The following is a 16,977-nucleotide window of genomic DNA, read 5'->3' as shown; positions in this document are numbered from 1 at the left end:
TATAATAATTACAAATGACTGCTCAAACATCAAACTAAAGCCTATGAAGTCTGCCTTCATTACCTGCCGGGGAGGTTGTTATTTTTTTATTTTTTTACTTACTAGGTGTCGAGTTAGTTTGGGTGTATGTTTCTAGATGTCATGGCTATTGGACACCTTGGGTCTACAGGATAAAAAAAAAATCTCAAAGTTATACAAGCAGACAGAAATGCTTTGGTACACAAAGTCAGCATTACAGCAAGTTTCGGAGCCTGATGTAGGCTGCTATGGAATACTATTAATCTGGTTTCCATCTACATGAAGAATGTTCTTTAAATAATGTTTGTTGTGGCCTTTAGGTTGAATAACGCTGATCCTGTTTATCAGCAAATGGTGTTATATAAAAGAATGTTTTTAAATATAATATTTTAGGTATACACAGTGCTCTCACCGGGTGCAAGCAGATTAAGAAATAGACCAAGAAATGCTGATACCTGCAATTTTAGAGTAGCGTAGTAGATGAAATGATAAGGTCTTGCTGGCTTTCTCACAAAGAGATCCTCCTTGTTAGGCATCTCTTACAGGTGTACTCCATGCACAGTTAGGTCATGAAAATACATGTTAATGGACTCCTCCACTTGCATCTCCCAGCTCAGAAGAAGCATTCAGTCTAAATGCTGACTTTTTATGTCTGCTTTGATCATTCAAGTCTTTTCAGCCCATGGCTTCCCGAGAAATCAGGCTTGCGGCACAAAAGACTATTTTTTCTTATCTCTGAGACATCGCATGTTGGCAAGTTACAACTTTCTGTGCAATAACCACACTCTATTGTCCAAAGTGTAGGCAGTTCTTAGAGCAGGCTATTCATTTGACAGCTAGTTCTGACTTTTATATGATGCAGGACATTTATTCTAACTTTAGTTTCTCTTGCGAAGCCCCAATTTATACTAAGGAAAAACTTTGTATATATATGAGAACATATGTGGAATATTCACATTTTGCTTTTCTTGTGAGATGTTCGTGTCCCACTAGTCCTCTTTCGCTCAAGTTTTCGTGTAAAGGACATATTTACAATTGGACAGTTTTGTGAAAATTACTGTTTCACCGTCTAGTGGCTTCCTCTTCCTGCTGCTGTTCACGCTTGTGTAGTAAGTGTCCACGGCATGATAGACTGCCTTGCAAGGATGCATTATCCTTTGAGGTGATCCACAAAGAAGCACCTGGGCTTTATGGTTTGGACATACACCGGGGACACTGCATACACTCTGGTCATACTTTCCTGAAGAATCCTGCCGAGATTGCTAAACTATATCCTAACCATTCATCTTCCCTGCTCTCCCAGTAATGATGGATGTTTGTAAAATTCCCCTGCTAACTCTATCCTAACCATTCATCTTCCCTGCTCTCCCAGTAATGCTGGATGTTTGTAAAATTCCCCTGCTAACTCTATCCTAACCATTCATCTTCCCTGCTCTCCCAGTAATGCTGGATGTTTGTAAAATTCCCCTGCTAACTCTATCCTAACCATTCATCTTCCCTGCTCTCCCAGTAATGCTGGATGTTTGTAAAATGCCCCTGCTAACTCTATCCTAACCATTCATCTTCCCTGCTCTCCCAGTAATGCTGGATGTTTGTAAAATTCCCCTGCTAACTCTATCCTAACCATTCATCTTCCCTGCTCTCCCAGTAATGCTGGATGTTTGTAAAATACCCCTGCTGCATGAAAGAAGGAGATTGACCACACTATAGTAAGAGAGAAAGTGGTATTTGGGGGACTGCCCACAGATTATATGAGAAGGGGACTGACCACACGAGAATGAGACAAATCTTAGTATTTCTAGTCCCCGCCCGCCCGCTGTCCCCTCTGCTGATGTCTGCTTGATAATAACATCATGATAAAGGAAAAAGATGCTAAGACTGGTTAGGGTAGGCCGAGCACATGCGCACAGGTGATGCTGCAAAAGCATGTTGCCATAGAATCTTTGTCTGTAGAGGACTCTCCAGGCCTGTGAAAGAAATGAAGCTCAACGATTTACTTGTTTTATTTTTGGTTACACTCTGAGGTTCACCTGCCTTCGTTTTTTCTCTTCCCGGGTCTTCCTTTCTGTGCAGAGCGTGCAGTGCTAATACAGATTCTGTTCAGTTCTGCAGCTCTAGTGCCTTAGTGTCTGCTTAGTAGTGTATGTACACATGCTCACTTCTGTAAGTATTCTGCTTCACTCCTTAATGAAGGTTATGTTTAGTTCTGCTTTCTTTCAATTTATTCAGGCATCAAGCACCAGATCCGTGTTCACATGGCCTATGGATTGGAATGTCCGATTCTGGGGGATCACAAATACTCTCACTGGGACAAGCTGGCACCTCAGGTAAGATTGTTGGAATGATGCTCCCTTGTTTTGGAATTTTAAGAACTTGGTGGTGGTATGGTCCTCTCAGACTGGGAGGTGGGAATAGAAGTGGGATAGCCCACATGTTCCTCTGCGCATTTGCAAATGCTGGCTCTTACTCACCTTTTTTCTGTGTCTGCAGAGGCTTTCAGAAGGTACTCTAAAGAAGCTTGGATTGGAGCAAGCTAAAGTGCGCTATTTGCCGCTTCATCTCCACGCCCGACAGCTCTGCTTGCCAAGACTGCAAGGCAACCAGGATATAACCCTAGTGTGCAAACCTCCCAAATTCTTCCTGAGAACTTTGCAGAGACTCAAACTGACTGCCCCACAAGGAACCCGTGTGTTTGATTCCGAGGAGTGAGGTCTGAGCCATGCACTGTCTGAAATGGGGACCCTGCTTGGATTCCGAAGCCGCCTTACAAAGAGAAGTGAAAGCTGATCTTTCAACTCTCAGTATTTGTATAGGTGATGAACCCTCACTGTGAGTGAACATTATGTCTAAAGCTCGCCTCACATAGAGTTGCTGCACGTGACGCGACATCATGTTTTCTGTTCTGATAGATCCAGTGTGCATTTGGGATTTGGGAGATATAATTGGTATAATAAACTTTGAGGGGGGGTAGGTAGTAATTTTAGGAGTTCGGCCTCATAGCTGTACTCCCAGACTCTTAAAGGTATTGTGGGTCCTTGATTCATCTTTTGGAGAGCTCTGTTTGTGAAGTGCAGTCTAATACAACTCCTGTGTGATAGCTCAACTCCCTCAAAGCCACAGTGAAAGATCTTTCAAGAGCCAGTCTGTAGTGTCCCTAATGGTACACTTCAAGGTTATGTGCTTTTTACTTTTGTTTCTCCATTGAGTTTTCACTGTTAGAACCTGCTTATGCTCCCCCCAACCTCCTCCATGTCGCCTCCTAACACTTCTAAGGAGAGGTTTCCATGTCATCGTTCTACTTTCTTTCAGAGGAGTATTTGCCTAATATCAGTTCATGGACTCCTTATATTTAGATTACATAATGTACATGTATTTATTAAATAACCATTACCACCAAGAGAGGTTCCGTAAACGAATGCCAGGCTTTTCATCCCTGTTTTCATAGTCTTCCCTTCATACTCGGTTCTCTTCATTTGCCACCCCAAAAAGGATGGTTACTTCATACGGGATGCACTGAAACCTGTTTGAAAATCCTGTTTCCAGGCCTTATTTACGTATTTAGTGGATGTTCCTAGCTGCTGATGATAATCTTGTTATTGCTGAAGAATATTTTTATGTTGCACAGTTTTGTATGTTTAGAGCCTTCAAAGTGTTTTGCACATGAATCTCATGGAAAAGTGTGAATTGAAAAGGCCAAGCAGATATCGGGTGGTAAAAGTGCAAGTCCAGTGCTAAGGGAAAACCTGCTGTGGCCAGGCGTTCACACCCTTTCTGCCACTGCACAGAAGTGTTCCCGCTGGGAGTGCTTCGTAGCAAGTTGATTCCCCATTGGTCATGATTTTGTAGTGCCTTTTTATTTATTAACTAAAGCACTAGTTCCTCATTGTATGTGCCCTTCACTGGTCATGTCCTGGCACTGCCCATTTAAAAACAAGATATGTCGTATTGGAAGATAATGAAGTGCCAACCCCTGTAGATGTTGCAACTAATTAGAAACTCAATAGTATTGTGCAAGAGCGCCTGATGTGTTAATGTGTTGGCGAGATCCTGTGATCATGGTTTCAAAATCTACATTATTATGAGCACTGTTTCTTTATCTGTAGAGATTTTCTCAAATGGTCCCTCTAATATATATTGGCAAAGCAAATGGACAGAAAATCTAATTTGACTGTAAATTGCATACATTTTTTAGAAAAATATTGAGCAGCTTTTCAGAAAATTGTGGAATAAACTGCTCAGTGTGGTCATCTCTCTCTTCTGTGAGTATTCTTTCGTAGATTTTAAACAGTGCTTACTGCAAATCTGTGAAAAATGTTGCGTTATTGGTCCATAGGTTTATGTCTCTCCAATAGGTACAGTGATGTGTGATTTGTAAACACTTTGATGCATAGTTGTAGGAAATGGGTTCTGCCCATTTGGTCCACTAGCATTTTCCAATTTTAACTACCCGTTTTTTTGGACGTTTACTGTGAGTCTCACTATTTAGGTTTCACTCTCAGTAAATTCACGGTAATTGGATTGGAGAGAATCTGCACTGCTCCCGTCGCAGGCAGGAGCTGAGGGAGAAGGATGCTCCTGCCTGGCTGGAGCCCAAAGAACTGTTACTGGTTCCCGTGCTGCACCAGGGAGCCAGCAAGGATTTAGGGCGTGCCTCTAATGACTCCGGCTATACGTAGGTGCCCCTGGTGGGACCATGGCACCCCACAAAAGAGAAATGGTGTTGTGGGAGGCTGCAAGATTTGCAGCAGCCCCCCTTGGCATGCTTTTCTTAGTACATCTCTAGCTCTCCTGGGGCCTTTTGAGCATGATTCCAGGAGAGGCTAAGCATGCATTCAGGCCCTCCATGGAGCTTTTGCTTTTGCTTTCGACATCTGCAGTGTGAAGACCAATTTTGGTTGGGCCTATGGCTGCATTGTGTGGCCTGTAGAAACGGAAAAAAGACTCAAATGCGGGTTTGGATGAAAATGCTTTATTTGCAGTGTTATGCTTATGTTTTTAATGACTGCGTTTAAATGGGTTTATTTTTCCCATTAATTTTAATGATGACATACTAGTAAACCATAACATGTTGTTCTTATTGAGGTTGGTAACGCCCTAACATAGCCAGTAGGGCCGCATTATATATATAATGTGGTGACCCCTCAACAAGACCCGTAGGCTTGCCTTATGTCTATAGATGGCCCCTTATATTATTATGTTGCTTCTAGTATAGGTGGGGGTAGTATTGTGAGTATAGCTTCCAGGAGCCACTGGGGTGTAATGTCATAGGATTGTGTCACCAAAGGTATATTCATCTACTTGATGTATTTATTTGTAAATGAATCCATAATGGTTAGTAGTGTGCGTTTGTAATGAGTACTTTTCTTTTTAAAAAGAAAAGTCACCGACTGGGCAATAGGTTTTTCTGTTTATGGTTGTGTGCTAGCTAAATGGAATTGCTTGCCCACACCACCTCCCTCGGGTAGGCCCTGGACTGCTCTGTTTCGCTACCCTGAGAGAGGCAAGTGATACAATGGGGTGCTTGGTTCCCAGTAATAAGACAATTGTAGACCTATTACTTGTGAAGGACTCAGATCCTTGAGTTTGTTTTGCACTCTCTGCTCCAAACACAGATAGCATCTACTCTAAGGGCATCTGTAAACATGGTACTAGCTGCCGACTACGCTGGAGATGCCGGCGTTCTGCCAGGCAGAAGCTGTATCTACCTGCCACAACACACTGCTCTCGATGGATCAAGCTATTCCATCTCTATTTATTTTGAAGTTTTGATGGTTGCAGAGAAGGTCTGAGGAGGTGTTGGCTCACTATCTATATAGGAGGATATGAGCTCCAAGCTCCATTTGTTTAGGCATCCTACATTTACACCAGGTCATGTGGTCTCGGCAGACAGCCCTCTATATTTATGCATGATACGCCAGCTTATGCAGGTCTTGCCCAGGACTACCTTGTCATATTGTGTAAAGCACCCACTGAAATGTTTTTCTGGGCGTAACCTATAAGGGGTTGCTGAAAAAAAAAGTTGAGTTGGATTAGTTGTCTGTTTCAATACCGAGACAGTTCAGTTCTCATCTTAACCAAAAGTTGTTTGATTCTGCTCAAATTAGTCTTATCTCCTTGTGTCTCGGCTTCCATACACCTATCAAAATAAGCAGAACTTACAAACCACCCCAGTAAAATTCACAGAAACAACTAAAAGAGTTGTGGTATGCAATGTAGTTGTACATGTTAAATTCCTAATTTGGTGGTTGTTGCTGCTCTGTGTTTTCGAGCTGTGCTGTGTACAGCTCATGTTTTCATTCGTAGAGTTCCATTATGCTCTCTAGACAGGGAGATCTCATTGGAAACGGGCCCATGGCCCTCTAGTGCCAACGGAGCATAGGTCATGAATGCCAGCCCCAGTGGTTGCATGGGTTCTTTCTGGGTTCCTTATCAAAAGAGGAGCCCATCAGTTAATGTGCTTATCTGCTCCCCATCCCCAGCGACCGCCATGTTACAGTGCGCAGATACACCTCAGTATTTGTATGTGTGTGCCTAAAGCTGGCGAGTCACGGCAGAAAGATGCGCAGATGAAAAATAGGGCGCTATATACCTTGAGCCTTTGCATTCAGGGTGTCTCGTGGGGCGGCTGATGGCAGCATAACCTGTTGCTGGCATTACTTATGGGGAAACAGAGAAATGGCCTTCGGTTCGTAATACATTCTTCGTTGCCCCTTCCAAGTGCAGGTCAGAACACTGCTCAACAGTTTAGTTTAATACCATGAGAGGTCTTACTAACAAAGAACTGCCAAGAAGCCATAGAAAAAAATGTCAGCTCTTGTTTTTTGCCTGGACTGGGGCACCTTAGCCGGTCCCATTCACAGTTCTGCTTCTCATTCCCATTTTTGCTTTGAATTTGATTCGGATTATCAAATTTGCTGTCTTTTCAAAATAAGACTCCCATTAATAGTAGACACACCAGCAGCTGCTTCAGACAATCCTTGGGAAACAAAGTTGCCCAACAACTTTGTGTGAGTGTGGACTCTTGTCAGCGGTGATAGAAAGTGGATAGTACTGGTTTTTCAGTGTTGATGTAAGTTTTTTGATGTTGAAATTAAATCTGCATGTTATGTATCCGCGATGGTGAAGGTCCATGTATGTCAACTGCTGTGTCAGTCTGTGGACAGATACATTATCGAGAACAATTGTGCATTATAATCTTCTGAAAAGTGCTGCATGGGGTGAAGTGACCCGTCGTCTTCCTCCATGGTTAGAAGACACTATTGTGAGGCCTACACGGCAAGTCTTGGGTGATCTTGGCTAGTCCATCTGTTTAATGTTTCACGTTGTAGTGTGTTTCTTGATTATCCTCGCCTCCAGAGTGCATGGAAGTGAGACTGGGTTTGGCAAGTGTACATTGCAAAAAACACGTTTGCTTTTAGTCAACTTTTTTATTATTATTTAACAAAACCGACATTCCTGCGTACACAATACATTTTTTTAGACCAACCTTTATTTTCTGTGACCAGCTTTGAAAACCACATAATGTGTGCCATTTCATAAGGCAGTTATTGTAGAACTGAAGTTGTAGTCCAATTGTAGTAAAGAGGAGGCTGGACTAGGTCATGTAAGTAAATAGTATTTTACATATGTGGAGTGTTTGTGTGGAGAAAGTCATTTCAGTGTTTTTGTAAGCGGCTGTTCAAAATGACATGGTTAGTGAGTCTCATCGTCTTAGTGCAAACAAGCTTGTGCTTCAATTGGCAGGTAACTCTTTCTAGGGTTTGCACAGAGAAGAAATGATTGAGATGGTGTACAGCAATTCGACTTTGTTGCAATAAATCAATCTTAAATTATAAAATGGATAGGAAGTTAGTCTACTGATTAGGTCTGTGTGTGTCACTTTTTTTGGCTGAAGAAATTTGGACGGGCTCAATACTGAAATCATTTATCTCCATTTGAAGTAATTTCCACTGCATAGCATTTCGATAGCCGCACACAAAAAAGGCATAAATGACTCCATTTTTGGCACATGCAGAACCGAAACATGGGGTGCGTGTTTGAAGGGCTTATTGTTTCATGCTCTTCTCTTGACATTTTTTTACATTTTAAAGTATTTTTGGGACGCGTGCCAACCAGGTTTCTGAATGCCCCTTGCGAAGATGCTGAGTGCCTGTGGCCTTCAGAGTTTCAGGGTACATGCCTTAGGCATAGTAGGCCCAAAGAAAGATGGCGATGCTCATCATGATGATGGCGTTCACATTGACCACTTTGCTCCAGAAGGGGTCCTCAGAGATGTCGGTGAGCCGCCGTATCTCTTCCTCCAGCTCCTCTTTGGTTGGCTCCTGCCCACTTGCTGAGGTTTGAGAGCTAAGGCCGCAGAGTGAATCAAAGCAGCGACGTGGGCACGTCTGCTCACTTGCCACTGGGTCTGTATGAAGAGAGAAGGCATTAGATGAGGGGCTGCAAGGTCATATCACTGGTTCACATATTTGCAGTGTGGTGTTAAGCAAAAAGAAATATTCATGCAGATGAAGTGTGTCTTACTAAAATAAAACACTTATGGGTGCCCCTTACCACAGGATGTAGCTGGGCATCAACTTAATCATTCTTGCTTGTGCAGAAACTCAAATCAGTGTCTTTCTGCAAGTTGCTGTGCAGTAAGATCTGCTCTACAAACACTTCCGTTTTATTCTTTCCCCTTTAACAATCTTACCGATTACTGCAATCTTTCCCACTTTCTGAGTCCGTATTGCTCACTTTGAGTCATTGATACACGTTTAAGCTTCAGTCGATCTTCATTTCCAGAGAAGTCCAGGTGAATTTTATTCACTTCATGGACTAGTCCTAATCATGCCACAGTAAACCATTTCTTACGCTAATCTTAAGCACTTTCTTAGCAAGGTTAAACCCAGTTCCGCTACTTGTCTTGCTTTGTTTATCCCTTTTCTCGTCTATTTGAGCCCCTTGGAGAGAATTCTCTCACCCTCTGCTACACACGTTTTAGGTCTGGCATTAGCCAAGACATTTGGATTTTTAGGTCAGTTTTAGCCAAGACCTTTTGATTTTACTAAAGTAATATGTATAATACACTTAATTAAAAGTAGCTTTCAGCCACCTCTATTTATCCATTGGTCTTTTGTTTCATTCCCATTTCGCTTCCGCTTACTACAGCATACAACATGGGGCAATGGGTCAGTCTGCTTAAGCCTCTGGTTAACGTGACTGAGTGACTGCGTTTTGCTTTTCAAAAGGTGGACATTCACACACAATGTATGTCCCTTTAGTGCTAGATTTGCCTTGTGCGATAGTAGGACACCTTTGAACTGAGAACAAGGAACATTCAATCTTTATCAGTTCATGTCTCCTTCCAATGCAGTTGTAATTTCCTTTTGAAGTGGACTGCTACTATTTCACTGTATACCATATGGTGTACCTGGACTCTGTTTCGCTGATGGTTATTTAATAAACTTTGCCCAGGAAGAAATACAAACGTTATCATGTTTAATTTGCAGCAAACGTGTAGCAGTTTTATTTAAACCTCGGTGGGGTGTAATTTGGCTTTTAGTATCCAATATTTAATACTGTAAACCCTCTTTCTTTCCATCATCTTTATTTCCTTTATTTGTTTCCTTTTTTGTTTCCTTTTTGCATTTTCCTTTTTCCTTTTTTCTTCCATTCTTTGTTGCCTTTATTTTTTTGGTTTTCCTTATCTTTCTTTCCTTCTTTATGGCTTTCTTCCTTTTCTTTCCTTCTTTTTTTGCCTCCTTTGCTTTTTCATTTATTCCTTACTTTTGTCTTTAGTTCTTTTTCTTATTTCTCCCTTTTTGCCTCCTTTTTGTTTTTTTCCTTTTTTCATCTTTATTTCTTGCTGTCTTTACCTTTTTCTTCTTTCTATCCTCTTCATGCCTTCTTTCTTATTACTTCTCCTTCTTTTTTTTTCTACTTTTGCCTTCTTTCCTTTGTTGTTTCTTTGTTGCCTTCTTTCTTTGTTTTGCCTCCTTTCTTACCTTCATTTTTTTCTTCTTGCTTTTTTCCTTTCTTTCTTTTCCTTCTCTACTTTCGTCATTCCTTCTCTTACCTTCTTTTTTGCTCTTTCCTTCTTTAATTTTTTCCCTTCTTTCCCTTTTCTTTCCTTTCTTCTTTTTGCCTTCTTTCTTCCCTTTTGACTATCTTCCTACTTTTTCTGCCCTCCCTCCCTTCTTTCCTTTCTTTTTAGTCCTTCTTCCTTAGCTTTTTGTCTGCCTTCCTTACTTTCTTGCCTTCTTTCTCAAAAACGAGACTAGCAGCCAATTCTAGACCAATAACTTTCTCAGGTCTGTTAGCCAAGACATTTGAATTTCACTAAAAGTATCTGTAACATATTTACTAATAAGCTTTTCAGCCAGACTTCATCCATTTGTCTGTGACTGTGTCCTTCATAGGTTTCTTACACCTAATCCAGCATGCATCACATATATACACATAAGCTAGGTCCTTTAAGGTGGGGTGTACCAGGTAAACACTTTTGCCTTTAGCCAAGGATTTTTTAAATTAATGTGAGCCATGCAGTTTCCTGAACAATAAAGTCTTGTAAAAACCATGACAAAAGAATTGCTAAAAGACTGGACAGCCAACGTGAGACCTATTGGCTTTGCCAATGCTTGTTTCACCTTCTATTTCCATTGGGTGTCCAGGTGTGCCATTCTGTACTGTGTTCTGGGTGTTCTCGCTCTTCTCTTCCTCAGCATCTAGGTCCACACGCTCCTCTGTGCTGTATCTGAGACTGTAGACCAAGCGATGGAGCTGCAGAAAGAGTCAGAGCAACCCAATGTTACCCAGTGTGTCGGTGTGAGGCAGGCACGTTTGCAAGAGAAGAAGCTGGGGGAGATGTAAGCATGCAATAGGCACAAAACGGATAGAAAAATGAATAGTTGAAAGGGTACAAGCAAAGACTGGTGACAAACGACTCCTAGAGTCTGGTCAGGAGAAAACCCAATAAATAGTGAGCGCCCGCTATGACAGCCAAGATGGTGTCTAGCACAAAAGGTAGCAAGATTGCATTATGTAATGAAGTAAAACTGGTAGGCACAGAAGTTAATGTGGTGAGTGGGTGTCAGACTATAGGACCAGATGGTGGAAGGAGTAGACAAGGAAATTATTTGGATTGAAAGACTCTACTCTGAAGTGATTAGTTGGAGGTGAAATAACGTTAAATGGTGAAGTGTGAGGTAATGAGTTTAGGATTACTGAGGCACAATTCTATTTTGAGGAGTAGAGGAGACTGCCAGCAGAGGAGCATCATGTGGTATGCTGCAGTCAGTGTTTAATTTGAGCCGGTAATTTCAGGTGCTCTGTACTTAATTGCCAGCACCAGCAGGTATGACGGTCTGCCACATGGTGGCGATGTTTGTTTAATTTAGAGAGGAGTACAACAGTTAATCAATTCGCTGTACATTAAAATGACTATTGACTGTGGGCAAATACATGTCCTTGTTGGTCTGGAATAGTTTGGACTGTTACACTTGTAGGAGTGTGATGGTTAGTAGTGGTATTGGTACTGTCATTGACAGTGCTGGCTGAAGCAAAGGGTGGTGCACGCTGCAGTAGTCTCCTGACAAGGTTCTTTGCGCTTATTAATATTTATTTTATTTGTCTAATTAGGCACTGTGCTGCAGAAGAGAATTAAACTGTGGAAGTGTGTGGTTTAAGGGGAATGTTGGCTACAATATCCCAGCAATAGGAGGATATTGGTATTGCACAGGGTAAGACTTGAGAGTGAGTGCCATTGGGGCTTTCAGGATTGTGGGGTGACTGAGTCACTGTAGCATCATTTGTGAATTTGATTCATGTGCAACACACAATGATGTTTTCTTTGGGGCGGGCAATTTAGGGATGCAGAATTACCTACGCATTACAAAGTTGTGGCACCTGGCCTATTCATTTTTTCACATTTTAACCATTTGACAAACCCAATCCAGCTTGAGACATCTGGACTGGGTTCCCCTCTGTTTTGCTCAGCGACTTTGGTATTGAGCTAAGTTCCTTTCTCGTTTTTAGGTCGCACTTTCAAGACCTGTTGTATATACTTTGTGGGCTTACACTGCTTTTCATTTGTTTGTTTCAGTGTGCTTTAAAAATCCATGATTGCTAGTGGTCAGTCCTTCCTCTTTGTCTCTCCTTTTTGTCTTTTGATTCCGTGGAGCAGGGACCAATTAATGTATCTTTACGCTTTAGTTGTTTATTAGTTTTTGGGCACTTTTACATTTTTTAAATTTCTTTCGTGCTTGTGTTACACTGTGGGTGCGTGTTCAGCTTCAGTGCCCGTATTTTATGATAATTTCCCTCCCTCCTGCCTCCTCCTTCACGCACCTCCTGCTCTGTTGTATCAAATTTAGCGCCATGATCACAGATTCCCCCCCAAAGCTGGCTGAAAAAAGGTGTTCAGGAAAACAGACCTCAATGCGTGTTCCACTACACAAAGGGGGCTCCTGCGCCCCACAGGCTGCACCCAGAGCGTTTAATGGGTTCTTTACACCGACACACCATGACTGCACAAATAAGCTACGGGCTGCAGACAACGCAGACAGCCTCCCACCTATATAGTGATGGCCAGCCAGCTTGAGACTAGTGCTTATAATTGCCAGTTGTTGACCCACTAGAATCCACATTTACTCAATATGTCCTGTATCCGTAGTAATGCGAGGGTCATAGAAGTTTGGATGCTATTTTGGGCCAGCCTCCTTCTGGCTGTCACTAGGTGACATTCTGTACGTTTTTGAACTTCTTCGCTGTTAATGGTCTCTGAGCCATCCTTCTTTCTATGCACCACCACAGTTGACTATCTGGGGTAGCTGTAATGATGTGCAAACTATTTATCGCATGTGTAATCCCAGAGCATTTGTATGTATTCTAGGAAGTAAAGGAAAGTGTTGCCAACAATAGAGATGCTAGGTGGTTGTTACTCTAATGATCTGTAACTATGCCCTGGGCTTTAGATTGGAAATAATGCATCATTCCATGTAGGGACAAACACCTCTCATTCAACGTTAGTCAGATGATGTCATTTATGACTTTGCAAGCCAGGGGCTTACAGCTGCATTCAGTGTTTTGAATATTTCTGTCTTATTAACAGGGTTTCCTGGGCACTGGTCACGGTGTAGAAACTGTGTATGCTGATTGTCTTAAGGCCATACATACCAGATGTCCTGGTTGTCTTTTGGCACCTTAACAGGGTTCTCTGTCCAAAGACTGTTTTATAGAGGCTGCGTGACCATCGCAGTTCAATTGATGGCCTGCTGTACTTGGCAGCATGGTTCGTAATTGTGAGCGAGAGACTAAGACTCAAGAGGGGGACTGCGAGGTTCACTTTAATAAGCCAATAAAGGAGACACTGAAGGCAGTGAATATTGTTTATGGGCCTCATTAACTGGTCAATCAAATTAAACCCTTATTGGAAAGTGTTGCACAAAATCAGTTGTAGGAGAGTGCAGTTTGTCTCAACATCACACTGAGGGTGTGTCTCATAAAAAATAACTTATAGTTGCTGGATGTCTTCAGGGCAACCCTTTCTGACAAGCATTTGCAATTCAATCGGTCTTGCCTTTGAGACTTTATAAGTATTTAGCTACGCAGCACGTTATTGTGGGTACGGCAACATTTACTGTTCTGCTGTGCACGAAGCGGTGACAGGGTGCAGTACCCCAGGCTGTCACTAGGTGTCCCTTGGGACTCCTTTTGGCCACATAAGGAACTTCACCCTGCAACATGGTTAGAGAAAGTATATGGCGCAGCAGCCAGAGCTGCCGCTTATGAATCTGTGTTTTGAGTCTGGTGTTGGCTTAACATCCTGTTATTATTGGCTGATCCTTTAATTTCCCATGAGCTCTTGGATAGCTGTGCTATATAAATGAAAGCTACTAATTTAAAATAACCATAAGAAATTAATGCAGCGATCTCGGAGGTGGGGATGGACAAGTAGTGTTGTGAGAGTGCAGTACCACAGGCTGTCACTAGGTGTCCCTTGGGGCCTCTTTTGGCCACATAAGGTACTGCACCCTGCAACATGGATAGCAAAAGGATATGGTGCCGCGGTGAGAGCTGCCAACCGGGGGATCCAAGTCTGGTGTTGGCTCAACATCCTGTGTTTCTGGGCTGAGCCTTTAATGTCCCCTGAGCAACTGGTCAACTGCGTCATTTAAATGAAAGCTACTAATTTGAAATAATAAGAAATCAATGCAGCAATCTCAGAGGTGGGGTTGGGGGAGATGGCAACAGTCAATCAAACTAGGGCACTGCACTGCAAATCATGCGTAAATTAACCAAATGAAAAAACGAGTAAAACTAGCAATGGACTTGTAGGGGTGGAGGGGAACAGCGAGCAGTGTTGTGTGAGGGGGAGGCACGGGGAGATTAAGGGACAGCAAGCAAATTAGGTGGACCGAAGTTTCATTGCACCAGTAAACAGAACACTTCATGAGCAAAGAGGAGGGCCAACCAAAAAGAGAGTGCTCTCAAAGTATAAAAAGCCTGACCAGTAAAACACATGTAACAGGGGCAGTCCTCATTGGAGGATACAAAATTCCAAAAGGAGGGACTACTTGGTGTATTCACCAATGAAAAGCCAGCATTTCTAAAGGACAGCAAGAGGAACCAATGAAAAAGATGGGTGTTTTTGAAGCCATTATCCTAGATACAACATATCTTGAAGAGACTGCGCATGCGATGCCTAGGCGAGACCTAAAAACACGCAGGTAGTTACTAGGCCTCACCAGCTTTTACAGACAGGGTTTAAGGACGGCCACCTTAAACTGGTTCTTGTTAAAAGCTTACGCCACCTTCCAGCCTGGTATTGGAAGAATAGATTTAACTTGCTCGTTCATTTCACGTCACAACTGAAAGTGCGATAAACGTTAAATCAGATTACTTTAAAAACCGAAAAAGTCAAGTGTCAAATTATTGCCGCAAATACCACGCACTGCTCTTGAGGTGGACACCTCACACGTCTCTGTGCCTGAACTGGCCATTTTTTTAATCAGCCACACTTTTTATGCCAATAGTTTTCAAACAAAACTTATATGGGAAAGGAGAAAATTCAAGTCTTACAATGCAAAGTGTGATATATATATATTTTAATTATATAAAAATCACAGGGCTGTCACAGAACTCCCAAGTGTTCCAGGTCCAGGCAAGAGTAGCTCATCCAGGCCTGTTTTTTTGGCATGCTAAGACTTGTATCCCTGATGTTCTAATGGAATAAATAGCACTGCAATTCCCAGAATTGTAAGCAGATCAATGGATACTTGGGCAAGGATACGAGGAACTTGAGAGCATTGTTAAACCTGACATTTGTTGAGCGGCAGGTGTGAATAAAGTTGCCACATCGCTTCATGTCATCAAGGACACCGTTTTCTAGGTATGGGATTTTTGTTTCATTGGTGCGTTCTGGGAGTTATAGTCTTGGTTCATTGCAAGTGAACCAGCTGAACAAACTGCTCAAAACAAAGATTTCTAAAAGGAAATCCAAGACTGGAACACAGTACCATCTGGTTACCTTGGGTAATAAACCAGGCCTGCCTCTTGGCTACAAATACATTTGTCTCACGTTTCCCAGGTCCATGCGTGAGTAGCCCATCCAGTGCGGGTGAGATTGGCATCCTGGAACTTGCAAACAGACAAGATTACAATATTTCCAATGGAGAGATGGCATTGGACAACGTTCCGCAGACCTGTGTAAAGTTCTGACAGCTTATAGTGTCCCAGCCCAACTGTAACTCCTATTACATCATGATACCGAGAACCCATTGCTGCTGTCTGCATTAAGGGATCTTTAACACTCGCCATTGTCATGGAAGACTCTCTCAGTTTAGGGTAGGCATGGATCTCACTACTAATTCTGACACTGCTGTCCTTCAAGGGCTTCATGAAGGTGGCATTTGTTAATACTTATAAGAGCACCAGTTACTTTGACACATGGTCACATTCATGTTTTTTCAATACCACATAAATACACACCACATAAAACCAATCTGTCACATAGCAACAAACCACATAAATGCACTCCACACCACATAATTCCAATCAGCATGATTGCACTCAATGCCAGGCAGTACATCACCACACAATTTATCTCCACACCTTTCCATACCACATAAACAGACAGCAAACCACATAATTCAACTCAACAACGCAATTACACAACCCACCACATACATCTAATCCACACCACAAAATTCCACATATTGCCACAACATTTAACAGCACTCCACATAATTAAACTCCACTACATAACATTCCACATGATTCCACTCTGACACACAATCCCACATCACATAGTTCCACTAAACTCAATACCACATATTTACTATCCACATAATTCCACTGCGCACCATGCCACACAATTCCACTCCACAAATCCACTCCACACCACACAATTCCACAACTAACAATTCCAATCCAACCCACATAATTCCACTTGATACCACATACATACTCTCCATAACACATGAGTAAAAGACATTGTCAATTACAGCGCCAATACCTCTAAATCTCGAAAAAGCGAGATGTATTGGCTTTGCCAATGCTTGTTGTTTTCTGGAATGGATATGCACTTAAATAGCTCGGAAGGCATCTCTCCAAAAAGGTGATCCCTGGGTCAGTGGCTGAATGAGATAAGAATCAGATCGGTTTACAGGCAGGGAGAATTGAAGGAGGGTGCGGATATTTAGGAATGGGAGAAGAATCCAAACTTACAGAAAGGTGTTTTTCTTCACGGTCTCCGTATGTCAGAAGCCACTTAGTTTCTGCAGCATGCATATGTCTATCGGGTATAGGGCAGCTTTCTGATGTTAAAGGATTGTGTTTGGCTCACAATAGGCACGTTTCTCTTTGCCTGCTAGTTTGCTGCTGCAAAGCGCACAAAGCTCCTGGGTCTCCACTTAGATGCATGGTTACACCATTGTCTGAGGCTCCCCTTCAGATACGGATGACCAATGCTGTACTGCC

The 16,977-nt window shown here is 42.3% G+C and overlaps 2 protein-coding genes across 3 annotated transcripts in view; one reads left to right on the top strand and one right to left on the bottom strand.

Annotated features, from left to right (window-relative positions):
* The window catches only part of RPUSD4 (RNA pseudouridine synthase D4), a 67,894-nt gene extending 63,629 nt beyond the window's left edge, over positions 1 to 4,265 (top strand). For both annotated transcript variants that reach the window (XM_085618428.1, XM_085618429.1), the window contains exons 6-7: positions 2,248 to 2,345; positions 2,509 to 4,265. In XM_085618428.1, coding sequence (XP_085474554.1) covers positions 2,248 to 2,345; positions 2,509 to 2,727 — 317 coding nt within the window. In that variant the 3' untranslated portion in view covers positions 2,728 to 4,265. The remainder of the gene's footprint in view (positions 1 to 2,247; positions 2,346 to 2,508) is intronic.
* A 2,540-nt stretch (positions 4,266 to 6,805) lies between these two features.
* Positions 6,806 to 16,977, bottom strand: part of SLC5A2 (solute carrier family 5 member 2) — a 123,209-nt gene continuing 113,037 nt past the window's right edge. Inside the window, exons 13-14 of the mRNA XM_085615062.1 lie at positions 10,647 to 10,779; positions 6,806 to 8,425 (exon numbers count right to left, since the gene is read on the bottom strand). Of these exons, the coding sequence (XP_085471188.1) occupies positions 8,199 to 8,425; positions 10,647 to 10,779 (360 nt within the window). The 3' untranslated portion in view covers positions 6,806 to 8,198. The remainder of the gene's footprint in view (positions 8,426 to 10,646; positions 10,780 to 16,977) is intronic.

This window comes from Triturus cristatus, chromosome 7, assembly GCF_964204655.1.
Source record: "Triturus cristatus chromosome 7, aTriCri1.1, whole genome shotgun sequence".
Lineage (NCBI taxonomy): Eukaryota > Metazoa > Chordata > Amphibia > Caudata > Salamandridae > Triturus > Triturus cristatus.
Note: the sequence above shows the minus strand (reverse complement) of the source record. Positions and strands in the feature narration are given on the sequence as shown.